Source organism: Carettochelys insculpta, chromosome 11 (assembly GCF_033958435.1).
Source record: "Carettochelys insculpta isolate YL-2023 chromosome 11, ASM3395843v1, whole genome shotgun sequence".
Taxonomy (NCBI): domain Eukaryota; kingdom Metazoa; phylum Chordata; order Testudines; family Carettochelyidae; genus Carettochelys; species Carettochelys insculpta.
Genome location: NC_134147.1, coordinates 18,711,898 through 18,736,497, shown reverse-complemented (window position 1 = coordinate 18,736,497; position 24,600 = coordinate 18,711,898). Strand labels below are relative to the sequence as shown.

General features: G+C 46.2%; 1 protein-coding gene across 4 annotated transcripts; it reads left to right on the top strand.

Annotated features, from left to right (window-relative positions):
• Window positions 1–500: 500 nt before the first annotated feature.
• Window positions 501–24,004, top strand: LOC142018810 (solute carrier family 22 member 6-A-like). 4 transcript variants are annotated; one of them, XM_075004916.1, is made up of 10 exons: window positions 501–902; window positions 5,414–5,517; window positions 5,647–5,801; window positions 9,365–9,533; window positions 11,332–11,455; window positions 17,773–17,888; window positions 18,129–18,343; window positions 19,207–19,315; window positions 22,974–23,034; window positions 23,751–24,004. In XM_075004916.1, the coding sequence occupies exons 1-10, from the start codon at window positions 501–503 to the stop codon at window positions 23,775–23,777; spliced, it is 1,482 nt and encodes a 493-aa protein (XP_074861017.1). In that variant the 3' UTR covers window positions 23,778–24,004. The 4 variants fall into 4 exon arrangements, with proteins under 4 accessions (XP_074861017.1, XP_074861016.1, XP_074861018.1 ...); XM_075004915.1 differs by having other exon boundaries at window positions 22,974–23,177; XM_075004917.1 differs by lacking the exon at window positions 22,974–23,034.
• Window positions 24,005–24,600: the final 596 nt, after the last annotated feature.

The following is a 24,600-nucleotide window of genomic DNA, read 5'->3' as shown; positions in this document are numbered from 1 at the left end:
CAAACCCACGGTAGAATTTTAACCCAAGTAAGAGGATTATGTCTTACACAACCCGTACAAGCACTCATTTAACCCAATCAGTTTCCAAAGGCTAAAATAATAGATACATATTTCACACACACATCCAATTGCCCTCACTACACAGAGACAGCTTCCAGCATCCCAAAACAAAGGAGTCGAACTGAGGTTGCTTACATCTTCTTCAAAAAGACTGGGATCCCTGCTGAGACTCCAGATCTTTGGGCAGATGCCAGACTGATCGCGGTTTCAACACTGCAGGCAAGAGTTTAACGGGACTGTGATCAAGGGAACTTGCCTTCAAGACAATGAGACTAAACTTTTACATGCAGCGCTCCAAGTTTTGCTTTTTTCCCCATCGTGCTTTGAGAGAGCCCAACAAGAGCTAGAACTTTTGTAGGCGGTACCCTTTCCAAGTGTAGCTCTGTTTGTGAAACTCAATTAAGTCATCAGGCAGTGAGTTGACAGTGGATCTGTGAGTCATGACTTTTGCCGGGCTCCTCGACAGCATCGGTGGCATGGGTCGTTTTCAAATCATCCAAGTGGCTTTGCTTGCTATCCCTATGTTAATGACAGCCTCTCACCACCTCTTGCAGAATTTTTCTGCTGCAGTCCCAGGACACCACTGCCAGATCCATGTCACTGCCAATACTACGCAGGGTACAAATGCAACTCATGGACTGAGCGCCAAAGATCTCTTGAGGATCTCCATCCCCATGGACGGGGACTGGGAGCCAGAAAAATGTCACCGGTTTGTCACCACCCAGTGGCAGCTCCTAAATCCCAATGCCACAGTCCCAAATGGGACAGAGATGGAAACAGAGCCATGCATGGATGGGTGGACTTATGACAAGAGCGTCTTCACCAACACCATCATTATGGAGGTAAGGAAACACCTAAAGCACTTGCAACTGTTTCAAGAAACCCTGCGTTGCTTGGTTAATATTTATATCTCACTGCACAGGAGCAGGAGGAAGTGGGGTTCAGGCTGTGGACAATGACTTGTGCTCAGTCCCCACTCTGAACCATTCCTACTCTAATAACAGGCAGTCCCGTAACACCTTAAAGACTAACAAATTGAGGTTTCATGGGCTACTGCTACACTGCAGCCTTATTTTGATGTAAGATATTTTGAAACAGCTATTTTGAAACAACACAACCACACACAAAATACACTTCAAAACAGCACCCAGCTACTTCAAAACAGTATTTCTGGGTGCATAGCGCTATTTTGAAATAGTGCCACTGGAGCCCATTATAGCTGCGTCTACACGTGCACGCTACTTCGAAGTAGCGGCACCAACTTCGAAATAGCGCCCGTCGCGTCTACACGCGTCAGGCGCTATTTCGAAGTTAACTTCGACGTTAGGCGGCGATACGTCGAAGTCGCTAACCTCATGAGGAGATAGGAATAGCGCCCTACTTCGACGTTGAATGTCGAAGTAGGGACCGTGTAGACGATCCGCGTCCCGCAACGTCGAAATTGCTGGGTCCTCCATGGCGGCCATCAGCTGGGGGGTTGAGAGATGCTCTCTCTCCAGCCCCTGCGGGGCTCTATGGTCACCGTGGGCAGCAGCCCTTAGCCCAGGGCTTCTGGCTGCTTCTGCGGCAGCTGGGGATCCGTGCTGCAGGCACAGGGTCTGCAACCAGTTGTCAGCTCTGTGTATCTTGTGTTGTTTACTGCAACTGTGTCTGGGAGGGGCCCTTTAAGGGAGCGGCTGGCTGTTGAGTCCGCCCTGTGACCCTGTCTGCAGCTGTGCCTGGCATCCCTATTTCGATGTGTGCTACTTTGATGTGTAGACGTTCCCTCGCTGCGCCTATTTCGATGTTGGGCTGAGCAACGTCGAAGTTGAACATCGACGTTGCCGGCCCTGGAGGACATGTAGACGTTATTCATCGAAATAGACTATTTCGATGTTGGCTGCACATGTAGACGTAGCCTATGGCTTATTTCAAACAAAAGCACCTATTTCAAAATTTTTTTCAAAATAAAATTTTGAAATAGGTGTTCTTCCTCTCACTTTGGTTGTGGCTACACTGCCCCTCCCTTTCAGAAGGGGCATGCAAATGTGCCTGATCAGAAATGCAAATGAGGCACAGATTTAAATATCTCACACCTCATTTGCATACTTGCACAGGATCTCAGTTCTGGAAGAGCTGATTTTGAAAGCCAAAACAGACATGTAGACAGGGTTCATTTCAAAGGAAACCCTGCTTTTGAAAGCACCCTTCTTCCTAATTTTTTCAGGAAGAGTACTTTCAAAAGCGGGGTTTACTTTGAAATGAACCCTGTCTACACAGCTGTTTTGGCTTTTGAAATCAGCTCTTCCGGAACTGAGATCCTGCACAAGTATGCAAATGAGGTGCAAGATATTTAAATCCACACCTCATTTGCATACCCCTTCCAAAAGGGAGGGACAATGTAGCCACTGCCTTTAAGGGTTACGAATTTTGGAATAACACACCCACTATTAAAAATTATTTTGAACTAGTGTTTGCACAGTCTAGACAACAGCTAAATTATTTAGAAACAACTGTTATTTCAGAAGAACTAGGTAGTGTAACCACAGACCTCGGGAAGAACCATTTCCTTAGATGTGGGTCTTACCCACAAAACCTCATGATCTAATAAACGTGCTAATCTTTCAGGTGCTATAGGACTGCTATTTATTTGTGAAGCAACAGACTAACACGACCTCTGAGACCATTCCTACTCTGTGATCTGAGGCAAATTACAGGATGTAACCACTAGAACAGCCCCAAGGTTCCTCTAGCCCATTATCCTGTCTTGGACAATGGCCAGCACAGTAGATGCTTCAAAGGCCTGTGTAAGAATCCTGCAGAAGCCCCAGGTGGGTCAGCTTGTCCCATATATAGGTGTCATCCTGATCTTTAGTAGCTGGAGATCAGCAGAAGCCCTGACGTATCAGGCTTGTTATGCCTCCCAGGAGATGTGTTGTTATGATTAATCTGGATGCTTTTGATATCTCTATAAAATGTCCAATCCCGCTTTCAATGCTGTTAACTTCTTTCCCTCAATGACTTAATGCAGCAAGGGGTTCCACAGGCTAATTCCATGTGAAAAAGTGTATCTCCTCTCATCGGTTTTGAACTCTCATCTTTTAATTTCATTCAACGGCCCCTTGTTCTCGTGTTATGGGAGAGGAAGAATGGATGTTCCTGATCTGCCTCCCCCTGCACCATTCACTACTTCAGTCTTATATCCTGTCCCCTCTAATTCACCTCCTTTGCCAGGTTAAGCGATCCCAATCCTTTCAATCTCTCTGCACGGGAGTGGTGCTTGTTTGTTCTTGTTGTCCTCCAATTAACCCTTTTTAATTATGTAATAGCCTTTATGAGACGGAGCAACTAGGTCTGCTCACAGCAGTTTCATCATCTCTCTGTCCCTCACATTTCTATACTAGTAAAAGATGCATAATTCCTCCTTTCTCCTACCTTTGCCTATTTGAAATGTAAACCCTTAAGGATGGGGGCTATCTTTTTACTGTGTGTACAGATTGCCGGATGCTCTAAGTGCTGCTAGAATAGAAAATAATGTCTTAAAGGATGAGACACTGTAGGTCTCCAAGACACCTGCTTCTATTTACTGATAATTTTTCCTGGGAAGAAATATTGGATTTTCAAAGGGGAGTCTAACTTGTTTGCCAGATGGTACGAGGTGGCTATAGCTAGATAAAATACAACTCACCCCTTCCCATGACTCAAAGATTTACACAGTTGCATACATGGCTGCGAGCTATGTGCACAGTACTATTATCTTCATTTTACAGATAGGGAAATCAAGACATGGGAAGGTGAAATGACTTGCTGAAGATCACAGTTGGGTAAGCCATAGAGCTGGCGACAGAATCCAGAAGTCCAAGGCTTTCAGCCCTGCTCCTGTAAGCCCTAGAATGACACACGCTGTCAGAAAACCTAGGCGTCCCCAGCTTTACTGCTGCAAGCATTAGACCATTCTCCTTCCAATTGCCAGGGACACTGCCCCAAAAACCTGCTGCCCATGTTCTAACCCCTAAGCCCCATTCCCTTCCCACAGCTGTGGACGGAACCCAGCAACCCTGACTCCCAGCCCCCACTCTAATCTAATCTACTAGACCTCACTTCCCCCGCAAGAGCTAGGACATGAACCCAAAAGCCCTTATGCTTGTTCCTGTTTTAATCAATACACATAATTCCAGAGCCTGGAAAAGCACCAGGAGTCCTGACCCCCTTGCCCAGTGCTCTGCGCTAAGCACTTGGCCACACCATGCAGCCACTTGTTAGTAAACACCCAATACTGCTATGCTCATTTGTTTAACTATCCACCAGTAACTAGCTCATTCACACTGACCTCCCACAAGCTGTCAGCCACCCAGATAACAAATCCACTGACACAGCAAAGTACTGTTTGCTTGTTTAACCAATGCTGAGCTGCAGGTCTGCACACAAAGTTCCCTGTCCTTGAAAAGCCTTAGATTGTTGGCTATTTAAATATTTACTTGCATTCAAAAAAAAAAAAAAACGCATACCAGCTTTACTTGCATTTTTTCTTAACAAAAATAAAAGGCAGGGATTAATTTTATTTTAAGTGTAATTTATTTACCAAATGCATATGGCCAAATCCCAGTGTCAATAAAATCATTATTAATTATTAACCATTAATAATTTTATATTATTATTATGCCTGTAACTGCCTAGAGACCCCAACTGAGTTTAGGACCCCCATTTTGCCAGGTGCTTTGCAAGCCATGACTTCAAGGTCTCCTTGTGTCAGCCACTGAAAAGGCCATGACTGAGATGGGGGCCCCAATGTGCCAGGTGCTGCACAGACACAGCGAGAGAAAGACACTCTCTGCCCTGAAGATCCAATAATCTAAGCAGACAGTGGGCAGGAGGAAAAACAACTAGCCCAAGATCACACAGCAAGTCAGCAGCGAGCCTAGACCAGAACCTGCCTCTCCTCTCCTGAGTCCCAGGCCAATGCATTATCACTAGGCTGCTTGCCTCTGCTTCAAGGGCTCCTGAGGCTCAAACTGGGGACTACAGGAGCAGAGGTAGCAAACCCCAGGGTGTGTCCATTTGCGATCTGCAGCCCTCCAGCAGCAGGCAATGGACTTGCCGCCTGAGGCATTCCACCTCTCACTGGCAACAAGCAGTACCATTCCCTGAAGTTCATCAACAACGATAACTTTGAGAGCAGTAGCTGCTGGAGATAATTCCTCTTAGCCCCTAGTGACCAGCCATCCCTGCTCTTCATTATATCAGTCTACGAAATGATATCCTCCCCCCATCCACAGCACTGTCTGTTTTCTCCTGGTGTGAGTATGAGCAGTTTGTTATGACCATGTTTGTGACCCCCTCTCCTTCCATTCCTCCCCCACCCTTTCCCCGGCAGTGGAACTTGGTGTGTAACCTACGGACACATGGACAGATGGCTCAGTCGATCTACATGGCTGGGGTGCTGGTGGGAGCACTCGTGTTTGGAAGCTTAGCGGACAGGTAGGTTTTTGCCAGGTTCTGCTTTCTCCTATCCACAGGGCTCTGTGGCTCTGCACATAAAGGATTTTATCAGTCACTAGACCCCTTGAGACTCCAGCACACCTATTAACCTGGCTTCCTGTGCCACAGGTTTGGGCGGAAGGCTCTCCTGAGCTGGTCTTACCTGCAAATGGCTGTCACAGGAACCTGCACCGCCTTCTCACCCAACTTCACTGCATACTGCATCTTCCGCTTCCTGGTCGGGATGGCCCTTTCTGGGGTCGTCCTTAACTGTGTGTCACTGGGTAAGGAATCTTCTTCCACTGCTCCCTGTTTTTAACCAGGAAAATTAGCCCTTGTTATAACCATCTGCCTTGCAATAGTTCTGAAGTGACCTCAAACAGTATAATATTGGTAATATTACAGTAGCACCTACTGGCCTTTATGAAGATCAAAGCTGTTACATTGGACAGGTCATTAGCAGGTAAAAAGTAAACCTGGGGGCCTATTACAATGTGTAGCGTCCAGAAGCCCTAATTGAGATGTGCTCCCCATTGAGCCAAGCACTGGACATCCAAATCCCCTTTGGTGTCTGCTGCACTGGGAATATATAACTTTGCTCCAGCCCCAGAGCCCTGCTTAAGGAACAGCCACCATCACAGCGGCTTGGAGCGCAGGGAACCTCCAAACTAACGAGTTCTTTAGCTCAGCCTATAGAGACCCATGCAAGCAGCTCTATGTTACATGTGCACATAGTGAGACAGTCCCTGCCCCAAAGAGCTCAGGATAGACAAAGGAAAAATTATTCTCCCCATTTTATAGACTGCAACTCAGAGGGTTTGATTCACCCACCCTCCCAACAGTGATCCTGTACCAGGCCCAGGAACTGAATTCAGTCACTTAAGTCCCCATCTACAGCCATAACTGAAAGACCAACATACCCAGATGGCAGCTCTCATTAGTTCAGAAACCTGGGAACTGCTGTCCCATTCTTCATGACCCGACCCAGCCCAGCCAGAAGGCAAGAGGCATGGCCCTGGTGTGCAGTGTGAATGATCTAACAATTCCCCACTGTTCTTTTAGCAACTGAACCATCAATGGCAATGCAGATTAGGGGCTAGTATTTTTATCACTATTTTCTCCGTACTTGCTCAGAACAGATCACATAATTGTGTAACGTAGGATCCTTGCAGTTATTATTCATAGGCTGTCTACACTAGCTACCTACTTCTAAGGGAGATTGTTAATGAAGTGCTGCGGTGCATATGCAGCATTTCTTTAAGCTAATTCTCCCCCACGGCAACTTCGAAGTGCTGGCTTGGGAGTAGCTACGGCTCACCCACCGGTACTTTGAAGTGCCTGGGCAACTTCAAAGTCCCTTTACTCCTCAACACTTTAACACTTGGAAGTTGCCGTGAGGGAGAATTAGCTTAATGAAGTGCTGCATACGCACCACAGCACTTCATTAATAATCTCCCGTCACCCTGCTTACCATCCTCCCTTTGAAGTAGGGAGCTAGTGTAGACACAGCCATATTGAAGTAGCAACTCGTAACCACACTCCTGGACCAGCACTCCTGGAGCTAGATGCAGTGCAAACACAGAACCAAAAAGATGGTGCCTAAGGGTATGGCTTCACGATGTGGAGGATCGAACCAGCCAAGGCTGATCTTCCAGAGTTCGATTTTGCATGCCTAGTAGGAATGGGTGAAATCAAACTAGTTGGGATCAGCAATCGACCCCTTGTCCTCCTCAATATTGTGAGGAATAAGGGAGGTCAACAGGAGAGTTTCTCCCGCAACCTTCTGCTGTGAGAGGATCTGAGACAACCACCTGATCAGTATCCTGTACAACAAGCAGGAGAGGATCAAGAATGACCTCTCTGACCTTGAAACTCTCATCAGTAAACAAAATTCCAGGTAGGATGCCATATTGTGGGACTTTAATAATACAAGACAAAACATGTCTAATATATCCTTCTACTCTCTACCAAAGAGAAAGGACAATAAACTATCTCAGCTACTTCACAGCACAGCTCTAGTTTATATTTATCAAAACTTGTCCAGATCTGAAGAGGCAGATCTGTCCCACAAAAGCTCATCACCTAATAAATTATTTTGTTAGCGTTTAAAGTGCTACAGGACTGCTTTTTTGTTTTCCCTCTGTGAGGAAAGCCACGTAAGTCGATTGCAAACGCATACATAGAATCAACTTAATTGCCATAGCTAGAATTGCATATCTACAATCAACATTAATGTCTAGTGTGGACCTGGCCTAAGTAACTTACTACTTTTTTTTTCTTTTTTTTAAAAGAAGCTCAATGTTCCCATTTTCCAGACACATCTGATTCCTCCTTTGACTGTTGCTAAGGTCTCAGCCTCAAGGCAATCTTGCAACAGTGAGCTATGCAGGCTAGCGGTGTATTAGACAGGACTTTGGCTACACCTTCCCTTAAATGTCTGGTTTTCATTTTTGGATCCTGTTTTTCTGCTCTTGTTGGTTTTGATATGGTCCCAGCATACAAATATTTATCCCTATATTTGCATGCATCTCGCCTGCTTATATTCATCCCGAGCCAGGAGGGTGTCTCAGAGGGTGCCCAGCATTACCACATCATAATAATAACACTTTGCAACTATGGACATGTTACAAAAACAGTTGGATTCGGAATCTTGGGGTGAGGGTTTGAGTCAGTCCTTTCTAATACTAGCAGTGCTAGAACAGCTAGGGAAGCACCTAGAGATTCTGACTGACACTGGGGCCCTCCTTGTGCCCAGCACTAAACAGACCCCAAGATTAGGGCCCCCATTGTGCTAGGTGCTGCACAGACACCCCAGCACCACCTGAGTGTCAGATCAGAGTATCCATTGCACTAGGTGCTGAGTATTCATATAGTGGGCAACAGTTCCAGTCTTGAAGAGCTTGTGGTTTAAAATACACAAAGGCTGGCAGAGTGGAGGAGGAAACAAAGAGTTATGTGCCGAGACCATTGCCTGCTGCACTGATCAGCGCTGTCTCCATTTTCCTTGGTGTTTCCCCCCGCCCCATCTGTCTTTTTGCAGCCAATTGTTGTCTCTTTGTTCTGCGTCTACACAGCACCTAGCACAACAGAGTTCTGGTGCAGGATTCTTAAATGCCACTAAAATACAAATCAGGAATAGAAAAAAAAAAAGTATCTTGCCTGAGTCCATGGTGAAATTCCACTGCAGATCCAGGAAAGGAACACCAGTGCCTTGAATACCGGTCTAGTGCCTTAACACCCGGCCCACAGGGCCTCTTATTGATAGCTCAGCATCATTTTAAACTCCGAAGGACAGCAAAGCCCCTCACAGATTAGCTGGCACCACTGAGATCTGAATCCATGCCCAAGAGAACATTCCCACATGTCTCCAAAACCTGTTCACTTTTGCAGCATACTAACTAGAGCTGTGAGAGTAGCTGATTGTTTGGCTCAGTGACAGAACAAAGAAAATTGTTTCAGGCTGGCCCAAAATAGAATTTTTTCTCACCAAAATGACATTTGTTTTGGATCAAATGAAATGCTGTGTTCAGCCAAAAACACTTCTTCGGGAGATGAGGGCTTTTTGGTTTTTTATTTTGTGCATTTCTGGGGTTTTGTTACACAATTTCAAGTTCTTTAAAAAAAAGTCTAAACAAATATCGTTTCAAAACAGAGTTGAAACAAAACATTTTGACTACATCAGAAGAAAATATTTGAGGGAGGCAAAACTATTTGGTGAACTCAAATCAAATTTACAGATAGATTTGGTCAATTTTAACCTGCATTATTCAGCAAATACACTATACATCCAAAACATTTTACCCAGCTCTAGTATTAATCCCTCTCCTGTGGCTGACTTCCTTTGCAGTTGTTGAGTGGGTGCCAACCAAAATACGGACCATAACCAGCATGGTGGTGGGATACAGTGCTACCATTGGGCAAATTGTTCTTGCAGGCTTGGCATATGCCCTCCCAGACTGGCGCTGGTTGCAATTCACCACATCAGTGCCCTTCTTCATCTTCTTTCTCTACTCCTGGTAAGTGCATCGCTGCCCCTTTCAGGCTCCCAGGGTTAGATTCTGATCTCACTTGGACACAGTGGCAGCTGCAGAGAGCATAGGCTGACAGGCAAATACTCATTGGGCTGAGACTTCAGCAGGCCCACTGACAGGAATTCTGTGCTCCAGGATAGCGTGATCAATGGATTCCCTGTCCCACTCCCTCAGACAGAGCCACACGCCACCCTCCACCTGGGGAAATCCCTGAATCTGAAGACCCCGTCAGCCACAACCCCATCGCTGCTTGCATGGAGATGCCCCTCCCACCCCCAGTCCCCAGCTGCCCCTGCATAGCTTTCCCAACAGTCTTGTGCCCAGCTCACCTCCTTCCCCTCTGTCCCCTGCATGTTCTTTGCCCAGATCATCTCCTTCCCCTCTCTGCCCCCACAGCCCACCATCGCCTCGCAGTAGTCCTGCAGCCTCCCCGGCATCCAGGCCCACCTCTGCACTCACATCCCCACACTCTTCTCATCCCAGCCTGGTCCTTCGCCCCCGGCTTGGCCCTTGCTCCCCACATGCCCACACCCAGCTCTATCCCAGGGCTAGTCTCCCTCCTTTTCTTCCCAATCTGCCCCGCCACTCTGTTTCCAGCCCAGCTCTCCTCTCTCTTCTCACTCACACAGTTACAACCTCCAGGCCTCCCTCCCACCCTGCAGCTCCCAGCTCCCGGACTCCCCACAGTCCTACTACACTGCTACAGTAGTGCTATTTAAAACTACCTGAGCAGCGGCACTGCCGGGTCCCCTTAAATCCACCTGGCCCCAGTACAATTTGTCCCCTTTAGCCCCCTCTGTCAGCAGGCTAGGATTTAAGCTTCACTTCAGTTTGTATTCCCATCTGATGTAGTTATGATCTGCCATGCAGCCTAGTGACCTCATTGCTTGAAGCCATCTTCCCTGCATAAAACTGTGTTCTTTACCAAGGTTTTCCAGAGGGTACATCAACTCATCTAGATATTTGCCTAGTTTTACAACAGGCTACATATAAAACACTAGTAAAGTCAGAGCATTCTAAAAGTTCTTTCAGGCAAAGACTTGTTTCTACTGCTTCCTATGCCTTACGCTGAAATGTAAGCACAATGTTTCTATTCCGACTCATTTATTTGATAATAAGATGGTAGAAAGTCAGCCCGTTTTCAGTGATACTCTTGCATGTTTTCGTAAGTAGTTGTGAAGTGAGGTGTAACTTGGTGGTATTCAAAACAAATCTGATGCCTGAAAAGGGCACAGTAATCTGGAAAGGTTAAATGGCTCTTGTTCCAAAACCCCAGATTACTTTGGGACCATGTTTCTCAACTGGTGGTACACGTACCCTGAGAGGTACATGAGAAAATTCTGGGGGTACTGAAAATTAAAAAAAGGGTACTTTATAAAAAAAGAAAAGTGAGAAATACTGACATAAAAGAGCTTCACCAGTCCTGAAAGGATGCGCCTGGCACACCCACTGGCTTTCGCAGTGTCTCTGATGGTCTTTTGATGTAAAGTTGTCATTTGTACCTCTCAGTGCAAAAAATGCGTATGTGCAGGGGCTAGTACTATAGAAGCTCAAACTCAGCAGGGAGTTGTCGGTCCTTCTAATATGGAAATATCAATTTGACGTAGTTCCTCTGTGATTGCAATAGTGTCACTTCACCTCAGGACCTGCCTCCACGAGCTCTTAGCTCTACCTAGGGCTGAGAGTCCCTGACCCCAAATAACCTGCAAACTCCTACAAAGAGAGCCCAACTGGAAAGAAAGAAGTTCTCCACTGATTTTTGGCATTGTTGCTCATTTGGCAGGTGGTTTGCAGAGTCCGCACGCTGGCTGGTTCTATCAGGAAAACCAGACCGAGCAGTGCAGGTGCTTAAGAAAGTTGCTCAAATAAACCGAAAAAAAGAAGAAGGAGACAAGCTCGATACTGAGGTAAAAAGATTAATGGAATTGATGCACCATCAAAACAAACCACAGGGAATCACATCTTAAATTCAGGGCTCTAACAAAAATCCACTCTTTACATAAGAACATAAGAATGGCCATATTGGGTCAGACCAAAGGTCCATCCAGCCCAGTATCCCGTCTGCCGACAGTGGCCAATGCCAGGTGCCCCAGAGAAGGAGAACAGAAGACAATGATCAAGTGATTTATCTCCAGCCATCTCCTGCCCTTGTACTGAAGGCTGGGGCACCATACTTTACCCCTGGCTAATAGACATTTATGCACCTAACCTGCAAAAATTTATCGAGCTCTTTTTTAAACCCTAATAGAGTCCTGGCCTTCACAGCCTCCTCCGGTAAGGAGTTCCACAGGTTGACTGTGTGCTGTGCGAAGAAAAATTTCCTTTTATTAGTTTTGAACCTACTACCCATCAATTTCATTTGGTGTCCCCTAGTTCTTGTATTATGGGAAAAGGTAAATAATTTTTCTATATTCACTTTCTCCACACCATTCATGATTTTATATACCTCTATCGTATCGCCCCTCAATCGCCTCTTTTCCAGACTGAAAAGTCCCAGTCTCTCTAGCCTCTCCCCATATGGGACCCGTTCCAAACCCCTAATCATCTTAGTCACCCTTTTCTGAACCTTTTCCAATGCCTCTTTGTTTTGGAAAATTTCACGGCATTGGATTTTAAAATCCTAAATGTTGCAATTTCAGATATTTAAATCTGAAAATTGACAGTGCTGCAAGTAGAGGAGTCCTGACCAAAAAAAGAAGTTTCAGTTCCCAGGTTATTATCGGAGGACATTGCAGGTTTGCTGCCTTTATTTCTGTGTTGCCGCTGGTGGCAGTGCTGCCTTCAGAGCTGGGCAGCTGGACAGCATCACCACCAGCAGCAGTGGAGAACTAAGGATGGGATGGGATGGCATATAGCCACCCTAACTTCTGCACTGCTACCTGCAGAAGCTGGGCCCTCAGTCAGCAGCTACCACTCTCCAGCTGCCTAGCTCTGAAGGCAGCAGTGCAGAAGTAGGGGAGGCTGTGCTGGAGGGGTGCTGATTTTGGAGCTTGGCACCTGGCCAACAGTTGTCGCTTTCTGGCCACCCAGTTTGGAAGACAGTACAGAAGTAAGAGTGGAAATACCATGAGTGCCTCTAAAATAAACTTGTGACCCCACCCTGTAGATCCCTTTTGGATTGGGACCCCCAATTTGAGAAACAGTGGTCGCCCCTGGGTAAATTGTATACAATAAGGTAAAAGCTCACAGAAGACCAAATTTCATGGTCTGTGACATATTCTTCATGGCCAAGAATTTGGTAGAGACCTACTCATGTGCAGTAAGGATGGAACCCCTGAGGGCTTGAGTGATATGTAGGCTTTTAGCTAGGCCTTTGAACTTCATGATACATCAGAGCCAGAAGTACCCAGAATGCTCCACCTCACCTTTCCTCTTGGGAGATGCAGGCCAGCAAGGAGGCCTGGCCTGTAGAGGAGAATGGGAGTATGAGACACCTGACCTACAACTCCCATGATGCACCACAGCAGCACTCCCAATCTCAACTATTTCAGTTTCTATCCTGCTTCAGTATTTGAATTTTCACCAAAAAAACCCTCACATTTTCTGTCCATCACATTTTCTGTCCAGATCTATTCATGCCCCATTGCTTAAGACTTATGCATTTAGCATACTACTCAGGAATGTTTCAACTTAACTTTCTTTTGGAAAATCAACATAATTCTCCTTCAGAAAAAAAATTTTGGAAAAAAGTTTCACAATTCCCATTTTGAATATTTTAAAAGAAAAAAATTATTTTCAGTTTCAAAATTTTTGCTAACTATACTTTTAAAATTTAAATAGAAAGTGCAAAAACTGAAATAAATCACACTGAAAATGTCAAAACAATGTTTCAATTGACTCAAACTGAATTTTTTTCATACTGTCAATCTGTGACAATTTTCAAGGCTGTCTTCTCAGACTCAGAAATATTTGAGATCTCCAAATATTTCCTAGAATGGAAAAACTGTTTCCTAGCCAGCTCTTTGGCAGTTCTGTCATGTGTGCCATTGGCTCAGGTCAAATCTTACCCAGGAGAGAGAATGTGAACAAGACAATCCACCCTGAAATTTATCCCAAGAGAAGGTTCTTGGGGCTGGTATCCAAATGTCCATGGGGATCATCACCCTGGCATTTAAATAAGATGTATAAAGTTTCACATGTGGAGCTGCACAACATTCAATGGCTATATACAGATTAGACTAAATTCATCCTTGAGTTAGCACGACATCTGTGCAGCACTTAACTCCCATTTAAATTATGTTTTTAAGGATTGAAATGTAACAAGTGGCACATACGTTTTGTGCTGCACAGCAGTGATTTGTGCCTCGGGAGGAGTGTTGGAGACTGCATTATAGCATGGGCCAGATGATGTTTTTGTTTACCCACCTGTAAATCCAGAGCTAAAGGACTTATTCCAAATTTACATTGGTGCAAATGAGAGCAAAATACACTCTCTAACTTTGCCACCCAATCCATTTATGCTTTGGCAGGCAGATCCTCAGCTAGTGCAAATCAGTGTAGTAAATGGATCTATGCTGATTTGTATCACCTGAGGAGCTGGTCCATGGAGTGATAGATTTTAAGGTAATTAGACCATCTAGTCTGACCTCCTGCATAACAGAGACCATTGAATTTTACCCAGTATCTTGGGTTTGACTGAAGCATATTCCAGGAAGGCAACCAGTCTTGATTTGATGACATCAAGCGATAAGGAGTGGACCCCCTCCCTTGCAGGGTTGTTTCAATATATAGTCACCTTCCCTGTTAAAAACTATGCCTTATTTTCTAATTTGACCTTGTCTGGCTCCAGCTTCCAGTCATTGGTTCTTGATCTGCCTTTCGCGTTTTTGAGAATCCTTTAATACTTGATATTTTCTCCTCTCCAGGGTACTTATACACTGTGATCAAGTCACATTTGATCTTACTTTTGATCAGATAAAGAGATTGAGCTGCTTCAGTCTAAGGCATTCTTTCCAGCCCTTAAATTATCCATAGATTTTTAAGCCCGAAACAAGGGACCACGATACCATCTAGCCGACATGCCATATATTTCAGGCACTGGAATTTTATCCAGTCACTTTAGTATTGAGTCCAGTAATTCCTTTAGTCACAAAGACAATTTCTCAAGGTCATTTGAATAAACGCACTTACTGATCTGGGATGCTCACTGACATTAATTAAATATATGGATGATATAAATCTAGCATGCTTCCAATTATGCTCAAATTGTGCCACAGCCAAGTGATCAAAATCAGATAAACTGGGTCTCCTTTTTTGCCTAAATTTGATTTCTACTTCATTCCAAAAGAACAAGAGTCTTTTGTTTTTCTAACCTGAAAATCACTGTCATTAATACTTCCTTTAAAGTCCCATGATTCTGACCCAGTTTCATTTGCAAAAGTAAACCTATTAAGCTGTGTAGAAAGATAAGACTGTGAGGTATTAGTGCTAATAGGAATTCCGATACTCATGCCAATGGGCCAAATTAAATGTAATAACTCCTGCCCTTTCATGATCTCAACTGCATGTTTATCAAAGATAAACAGAATCCCTGCATGATTCTGTGGCAAGTGCTTTGGAGGGTAGGGTTATAATTCAAAATTATATGGAACAATTGGAGAAATGGTAAATTTTTGAGGTAAATAGGATGAAATTCAATAAGGACAAATGCAAAGTGCTCCACTTAGGAAGAGAAATGACTGTCTAGGAAGAAATACAACAGAAAGGGACCTAGGGTTCATAGTGAATCACACAAGCTGAATATGAGACAACAATGTAACACCAGTGCAAAAAAAGTGAACATCATTCTGGGAATATTAACAAGAGTGTTGTAAGCAGGACACAAGAAGTAATTTTTCCACTCTATGCTGATTAGACCTCAGCTAGAGCACAGCGTCCAATTCTGTGTGCCATATTTCAGGAAAGATGTGGACAAAATGGGAAAATTCCAGAGGAGAGCAAAATAGTTGGTTAAAGGTAAAGAAAATGTGACTTACGAGAAAAGACTGAAAGAACTGGGTTTCTTTAGTCTGGCGAATAAAAGGACTGGGTGGGCGGGGACACATTACAATTGTTTTCAAGCACCTAAAGTGTTGTTACAAGGAGTGAGGAGAAAAAATATTCTCCTTAACCTCTGAGGACAGGACAGGCAGCAACGGGCTTAAATTGCCGCAACCAGGTTTAGGAAAAGAACTTCCTGTCAGGGTGGTTAAGCACTAGGGAACATGTGGAATCTCCCACACTGGAGATCATTAAGACCATGTTAGACAAACACCTGTCAGGGATGATCTAGATTAGGGTGTGCCAAATACAGCCTGCCAAAACTTCAGATCTGGCCTGCCACGACCCTCTGGGCCATCACTATCCCACAGCCCAGCGGGACCCTTGCGCAGGCTACCTGCCACACTCCACATGCTGTTCAAAGCAGCTGGGTGCCACTGCCAATAAGTGCTTCTCTGCATCACTCACAGCCCATGGGGGCTCCACACACTGCCCCAGTCCCCAGCACAAACCTCAGAGCTCCCATTAGCTAGAAATTGGCCAATGGGAGCTGCCTGGGCTGTGCTTGCATGTGAGCAGCTTGCAGAGCCTCCCTTCCCCCAATTGCAAGCCATGCAGAGATGCGCACGCAGGCCCAAGCAGCTGGCCACTTTGAGCAGCGTGCAGGAGTACAGCAGACAGGCAGCCTGCCTTGAAGGGTAAGCACCTCCCAGCCAGAGCCTGCACTGGGTATCCCACATCCTCCCTCCCCCAGCTCCCTGGCTCAAGGTCACAACCCAAACCCTCTGCACCCTGGTTTCAGGTCATAATCCCCCTGCCACCCCAGACCCTGCAGCCCTTCCTATGCCCCTCCTGCAAGTTAGAATCCCCTCCTGCTAACCCCCTCCCAAATCCTCTGCCCCAGGTTATAACCCCCTCTTTTACCCAAGTCTCCCCAGAGCACACACCCACTCCCAGTCCCTTACCTTGAGTTCCCTTCTGCACCCAACCCCCATCCCAGACCCCGCATCCCCTCCATGGAAAAGTTCAGCCCTTGACCAGAATCTTAGTGTAACACTCCTCCCCATGAAAATTATTGCCCTCCCTGAGTCTAGATGGTGTTTGGTGCTGCCATGAGTGTAGGGGAACTCAAGGTTTCTCCAGGCCTGTGATTCTAAGGCAGTGATTAACTCCAGGACACAAACGCATCTGGGTACAAACTATGCTACTTGTATTCACAATAGATTGCAGAGAGTTTTAGTGTTACCACTTCTACGGTGTTAATACAACGGCTTACAAGGTGCGGGGCTGAGTAGGAGGCACTGTCTCCTTGGAATCCAAGCTACTTCTGATGCTCCCAGTGCAGTGTTAGGGAACACTGGGCTGCAGGGAGTGGCATGGAGGGGACCAGCAGGAGACGCTGTCTCCTCACTTTTTTAAAAAGTCTGGAAAATGTCCGTGTTCTGCTCTTCTCTTGCGTCTGCATTAGGGTCAATTCAGCATTGTGCCAGCTCTAGCAGCCAGGCAATAGCTCTCTGCTGGTCACTAGAGGGGGACGCAGGACTGTGTATGTGTTCTTCTCTGCTGAGCTCTCCCACATTCCTGCTCTGCTTTGGTTTCCTCTAAATGGAATGGAGCAAACATTTTAAAACAGCTCCTGGGCCTTTCCGAGTGATCTCCACAGAAACTGCTTGACTGGATTAGACCAGACAGCTATGTAATCCAGCATCCTGCCTCTGCCTGCATGGAGACCCATTCCAGGCTCTGGGAGAAGAATCTAGTAGTTAGAGCTGGAGGAGGCTGGGAAGCAGGATCCCTGGGTCCCATTCCCAAATCTGAGACAGGGGTGAGGCCTATTGGTTAGAGCTGTAAACTGGGCCAAGACTTTAGGGTTCTCCTCTTATGTCAAATGCTGGCAAACTATACTTTATCCTCTCCATTGCTTTGTAGCTCTTTATCAGGGCCCTTTTAATGTCTTCTTGCCGTGGTAAACATTCCCAACCCCCTCAGTCTCATGCAAGTCTCTCCAGAGCTCTAATCACTTACACCGAGTGTCTTCACCTCTGCTCCCTGCATATTTCCGCTACATCCTATGGCCAGATCCTCAGCTTCATTGTCAAGTGATGGCGGTGGCACAACAGCTGTTGATATCAGCTGGGGATCTGGCCCCATCTTCTCCACTAGAGCATACAAAACGTGCTGAGCACAGTGAGGAGGGTGTGGGTGGATAATACACCAGAATTTTCCTACTGTGTCTCCCACCTAGGTCTTGAAATCCAACATGCAGAAGGAAATGGGCTTGGCACAATCTTCCCACACGTTGTACAGCTTGGTCCGTACACCCAAGGTGCGCAGGATATCCTGCTGCATCGCTAGTGTCTGGTAAGTGTGCTCTAGTCTTTCTTTCTGACCCCGATGCAGCACTAGGGGGCACAGTGCTGCAGGGAAAAGGGTAGGGGGCAACCTCTTCTCAGAGTGAGTGCGGATCTCAATGCCAAACCATGGCTCACTGGAGGTTAAAACATTTTGCCCAGTTCTGTTTTCCCGTTGGAGTGAGTTATATCCGGGATAAATCTAGCTCCGCTGTACATTCACATCCCCTCCTCCAATGATCGTTCACAGGCTTGCCACCAGCTTTGCCTTCTATGGCTTGGCCATGGACCTGCAGAACTTTGGCTTCAACATTTATCTCATCCAGGTGGCTTTTGGTTCCATTGACATCCCGGCTAAGCTGGGTGCTACCATTGGAATGAGCTTCATCGGCCGGCGCATCACACAGGCAGCTTCTGTCATCCTGGCAGGGCTGGCAATCCTGGCCAACATATTTGTGCCAAGAGGTGAGTGTTCCGGGTGCATCAGGCAAGGGACGAATGGGCTGAATTTGGATGACCTGGGACCCTGGGCACACCACAATGTGGGACACCTTATTCCCAAGAGATCTCCCTGCTGGTCACTGCCCTCACAGCCCAAACCCATACTTACATACTTCATACAGCCTTCCCTGCCCCAATACCCTGCCTCAGAGGCTTCCCCGACTCATGGCTCCACCATCACACTCTAACCCCACCCCATGGTTCTGCGTATTTGGCTGAATCCCACTCCCAAATCCAAAGCCCTTTCCATGGCCTTCCCCTCATAGCCAAACCAACCTCACAGCCCTATCTCCCCACACTGTGCCGCCCCCACACAACACAATCGTCTATGGCCCAACTCGACCTTCACAGCCCAATTCTAGTCTATGGCCACACAACCACTCGAAGAGGAGAGGGAGTGATCCCCTCAGGAGCATCATGGGAGATGCTGTCCAGTCATGGATCTGGGCCCACAGAGGAGAACGGGAATAAGAGGCAATTGAACAGCTCCAGTGAGGCCCTACAATAGCAGCAAAACATTTCAACTCTCAGGTGTTCATTTTTTGACAAAAAATGGATATTGTCCACAGGAGACAGACACACCGTGAAAATTTTGTTTAATTGAAAACCCCAATTTTCTGTCAAAAAGAAGTTTTGGTGGAAAATTTCTGACCATCCCTAAGGCAGACATTGTTTATAGACCACAGTGACCCTCTTGCTGTTATCTCAGACACATATAGTATGTAGGTATTGAGTAACCAGCCTCAGCCAGGTCTGTTTTGGCAACTCATCCCCACTCAGGACAGCTACTGATCATTAACTCTTATCCTTTTATACTCCCTCACAAGAGCTGAAGACCTTACGTACATCCCTGGCAGTGCTTGGAAAAGGATGCTTAGCTTCTTCCTTTAACTGTTTGTATCTCTACACTGGCGAGTTGTACCCCACAGTCATCAGGTACTGAGTGCAGTAACTCTTCTATTTCTGCATCGGTGGGAAAGCCATACAATGCTTTACTCAAGTCAAGGAGTCTGAGCCTGGAATGACAGGGCTCCTCAGGCAAAGCTGGAGTCACAGCTCTCCAGTTCCAGTCCGAAGGAAGATCCAACATTCCAAATTTCTTGCAAGATGAAAATTGCAAAAAATAATTCATTTCAGAAATAGCTGAACTACCTTACTGAAACCACTGTTATTGGGCATGACATAGGAATAACTGGGTGAAATTTAACAGCTCGTGTAATACCAGCAGCCAAACTAGAAGATCTACTGGTCTCTTTAGGCTTTAAACTCTATGGCTATGTTTAGACTGCCTCGTTGTTTCGAAATGATTTATGCAATTTATGCCATGCAAATTGCATAAATTATTTTGAAACACCTTATTCCAAACTTGGTGCAGTCCAAATGGCACTGAAATGCAGAATAAGGGGCTATTTCCAAGTTCAGTTACCTCTCTCATGATGAGGGGTAATGGAACCAAAATTGCATGAACCGAACCAGAACCAGAACCGAAATAAGCAGCATGATTTCAGGCTCCACAAAAAGCCATGGCGTTGCTATACCAGGATACCAGGCACCTGCAATCTAAACATAACCTATCAAATATTTTAATATGGACTTATCAAAACAGTAACTGATTTATCATTTCAAATATTATATCACATTATATTATACAAATCATCAAACCACAGAAATCTAAGGCTGGAAGGGACATCAAGAGAAAGAGTCCATCCCCCCTTGCTGAACCAGGATTAAGTATACCTAGACCACTGTCACAGGTATTTATCTCACTTGGGCAGGGGAACACACCCTGACTGACCAGGACCCCTAGTGAAGAAGAAAAAAAAAAATCCTTCAAAGATGTAACACCTCCCCCCAGCTGAGAAACAGGAAAAAGACATCTTACTCTTCTCAAGCTCCACCCCTAATGGGAGGTGCTGAGGTTCAGGGTTTACCCCCAGGGATGGATTAACTCTTCTGGGGGCCTGGGGCTAGTATATTTTGTGGGGCCTCTAGGGCTGTGAGGTGAGGCCAAACTTAGGGGTTCAGTGTGCAGGAAGGAGTTGCCAAGGAGTAGACCAGGGACAGGGGTACAGGTCTGCACCAGGGATAGGGTGCAGAAGTGGGGGGTGGATTATGAGGTCTAAGTATGCGCAGGTATGAGGTTGGGGATCTGGGTGGGAAGGATGCTAAGGAGCAGGTTGGGGATGGAGGTGTGGGGGCTGAGTGGGACGGGGGGTGAGGGTACAGGGTCTGGGTAGGAGGAGAGGTCGGGGGAAGGTTGGGGTGCCTACCTATCACAGCTCCCTGGAGGTGGGGCACAGATATCTTTGTGCAGCTCTGCATGCTGCAGAAAAGTGCTCCTGGCAGGTACTATGAGTCCTGGACAGTGGGAGTGGCAGGGAACAGTACCTGCATGGAGCACTTCCCTGCAGGGCACAGAACTGTTTCCTGCCCGCATCAGGCAGAGCTGGCCCATGGCTTACCTTGATCAGGCCCACAAGGCTCAGGGGTCCCCATCCCACAGTGGCTGGATCAAGGTAAACTGCGGGTCGGATGAAACCCATGCACCAGCTATTTCCCACCCTGATGCAACTGTTCTTTAAAATACATGAAGAACAGGGATTCCACAGCCTCCCTGGGTGACCTGTTCCAGTCCTTAGAGTTTGGAAGTTTTTTCCTAATACCCATGCTGCAGACTAAGCTGATTCCTTCTTCTCCTAACCTTGGTGGACACGAGAACAATTGATTGTCCTTTTTATAACAACTATTTCCATATTCAAAGGCACATCTTCCCCCACTCCCTGCCCCCAGGTCTTCTCCAGACTAAACACACCCAGTTCTGTCCACCTTTCCACAACAGGTCAGTTTTTCTACACCCCTGATTATCTTCATTGCTCTCCTCCCGATTCTGTCCAAGACACAGTACTCCAGTTGAGGCCTCATGAGTGGTCAGATGAGTGCACCGATTGCCTCCTGTACCTTACGTCCAGCAGTTCTGTTAGTACAGCCCAGAATCACATTTGCCTTTTTCACACGTTCAGTTTGTGACCCACTATAACCCTCGGATGCTTGGCAGCAATACCAGTTATTCACCCCTTTTGTACTTGTACTTTTGATTTTTCCTTCTTACATGCAGTTGTCACAGATCACCTGGCCCTTTCAGGGGAATTCAGCACGGGTGCATCTGTGCCCGGCTAGCTCACCCCCTGCCTTGCTTGGTCCTGGCCAGATACTGGAAGGGTTCTTTGGGAGGATCTGAACAAGGGTCTGAAAAAGATTGCAAAGGGTTCCCAGGAAGGAGTGAGGGCTGTGTCCCCAAGACAGAGACTGAAGAGTAACCCCGAAAGGACAGGGAACTGAGCCAGATGGGTGGGCTGAAGGAAAGTCCAAGTGGGGACAAAGATTGTGTTGGACTTTTGTTACCAGAGGGACAACTGAACTTGGAATGAGCCAGCTGGAGGATGAAACACATGAAGTCCCAGGAGAGACAAGAAAGCCTGAGGAGAAAACTGAGGCAGGGAGTGCTTGTAGCACCATACTCACGGGGTGCCTCAGGGCAGCCATGTCCTATGACACCAGTACTTTGTATGTGTCTTTTTTGAATGACATCTTATTGATGACTATAATAGCAAAAATGATAAATCAGCTATCATTTCAGTAAGTCCCTTTTGGTAAAGTCCGGTCAGTACTTCCAAGGCCTGTGCTTTCTGTACATTTGATTTAGGTAAAGAACACACCTTGGGGGAAGGATGGGTGTCTCCTTCCTTTGCCAGTGGGTGGGAAATAGGGGAACCAATCAAAACTTCGCTGTCCCCCACTCTCAATGTAAAGCTTCTCCTGTTCCCATCCTGGGGCTGCCAAGGCCCCACCAAGACAAAAAGAAAAACAACTAAGCCCTTTGACCTCACTGAAATATTTCAATCACTTTTCTTTGAAAACGATGATGAAATCATTATGTTTCCATGAAATATTTCAATTTCACCGAATCAGCATTTTCTAATGGAAAACTGCTCCACTGGAAAATTTCCCCTCAGTTCTATTCTTAGCACTCAGGTAACATTTTCTAAACTACTTAAGTCCCATTTTCAAAACTTTCTCCCTATTAAAAATTTTGCACCTTATTTCCAGTTTGAATTCATCTAGCTCCAACTCTCACCCCCCACTGTTTCTGATGCATCAAAGGAGGCATCTCTGCTAGAAAATAACTTCTCCCCACTTAAGTATTTACAGACTATAATTCTATTGTATAGCATCAGCCTTCCTCTCCCAGGGAGCAACAACCTCAGTTTGGGGACAGCTCAAAGATTAAATGCAATCCAAAAATATTTAGTTTTGATCCCCCTCCGCCCCCAACAGCTTTTTTTTTTTAAATGGCAAAAATCTGATCATTTTGCCACAGAAAAAAATAGCTGTTGCACAGGCGGCTTTTCCTGTTGAAGGAAGTTCCTAACAGGCTCTAGCAGTAAGGAAAGCCTGTTCTGATCACAGGCCATTTCTGAGCAGATCCAGGGAAGAGAGAGTCCCAGGCAGATTGAATCTGATCTTTTGTAGACGCAGTCCAACATGGTCACAGTTTTATGATTTCTTTCTTAAAGTTTGTTTTCTACACTTGCAGACAGACTGGCATGGGGCTTGGAAGCACCATGGCCCGTGTGGGAGGCATAGTGGCTCCGGCGGTAAGGGTGACGGGGGAATATTTCCCATACCTTCCACCAATTATATATGGGACAGCTCCTATAATCTCAGGAATCGCTGCTATATTCCTACCAGAGACCCTCAATGTGCCACTGCCTGACACCATAGAAGAAGTAGAGGGAAGGTTAGTCCACTTGCACTTTGTTTGACTGTGTCCTCTGCTACATTAATTAGCCTGAGCATTCTCTCTCATATGAAAGGGGAGAAACTACATTGGAGCAAATATAACTGCAATGTAGTAACAGGGAAAATGACACTTCCCATCTTAACAGCAGCACAGGCAAGTGGACAAGGTGCTGGACTGGGGGTTAGGACACTGGGTTTCACTCCTGTCACTCTGTGCTTCTGTTTCCCCTCTCGCCCTTTGTCTAGTCTTCCTTTTGAAATCATAAAGCTCTTTAGGGAAGGAACGGTCTTCTCACTACATGCTTGTGCAGCACCTGGCCCAGTGGAGTCCTGGTCTCACTTAGGGTGTGTAAACAAGCCAGACCTCAGCTAGAATCCACACACCCATATCCCCGGCAGATGTAAACTGGCTGTAGTGACAGTGAAGTGAATTTCCAGCTGGTAAAAATCAGACATAGCTCCACTGAAGTCAGCGGCCCAAGGCCAATTCACACCAGCTGAGGATCCGACTCAGTATTTGTCTCTCTGTGTGTGCGCCTATCTGTCTCTCTTTATTCATTTATTTTTAAAGGAAAAGGGCCAGAAACCTAATGAATGAAGAGCAAAGGGAGAAGATTCTTCTGCAGACTGCGGGGCCAGCAATGCTACAGGAATCCTGATGGAGTGATGTGAGAGGGAACGCCTGGGCTTAGGTAGTCCTCTGTTCAAAGTGCCACCTGTGTTTCTGTGCACACCAGTACCTTCACGGGGTCCGAGTCTATGCCCTGCTGCAGAGCAGAGAGGCATCACACGGGAGTCACAACAAATAAATGGCAGATTCCTCAGTTTTGTAAGTATCTCTCTCATGCACAACCCCTTGGAGACGCGCACTCATACATACCTGACCAGTGACATGTTCACGCTTCTACTCACAAATAACCCAGCCCGACACATACACTCACCCATACACACTCTTCCATGTGTTCTCACACACTCCTGCTCACATACTCATGCTCACACCGACTCACAATACACACACAGGTCAGTACTGTTAGAGAGCTTTCCTTTCCACTGCAGCTCATTAACACTCAACCTCCTGCTGCATGACAATAAATTGGATCCCAACCCACATCTCATAAACAGCTGCGTTTTATGGAAAACTCGCCCTATAACTCTAATGGCTGCAGATGGAATGTGTTTCATTCAGTTCCCACTGCAGAGAGGCTAGTGGCCATTTTTCACATACCTGAATACCAGAGCTCTTGGGTCAGAGAAAATGTTTAAACAATTTCAATTACCATCACGGCTGTTTCCATGGGGCACAAACAGAACATTTGTGCTGCCTAATAAATGCCAACTCCTGTTAAGGAGGTGTCCTGGGATGAGTCATTCATCCACTGTATCATCACCTCGCCAATGGATGAGTCCCATTATGGCTCTAT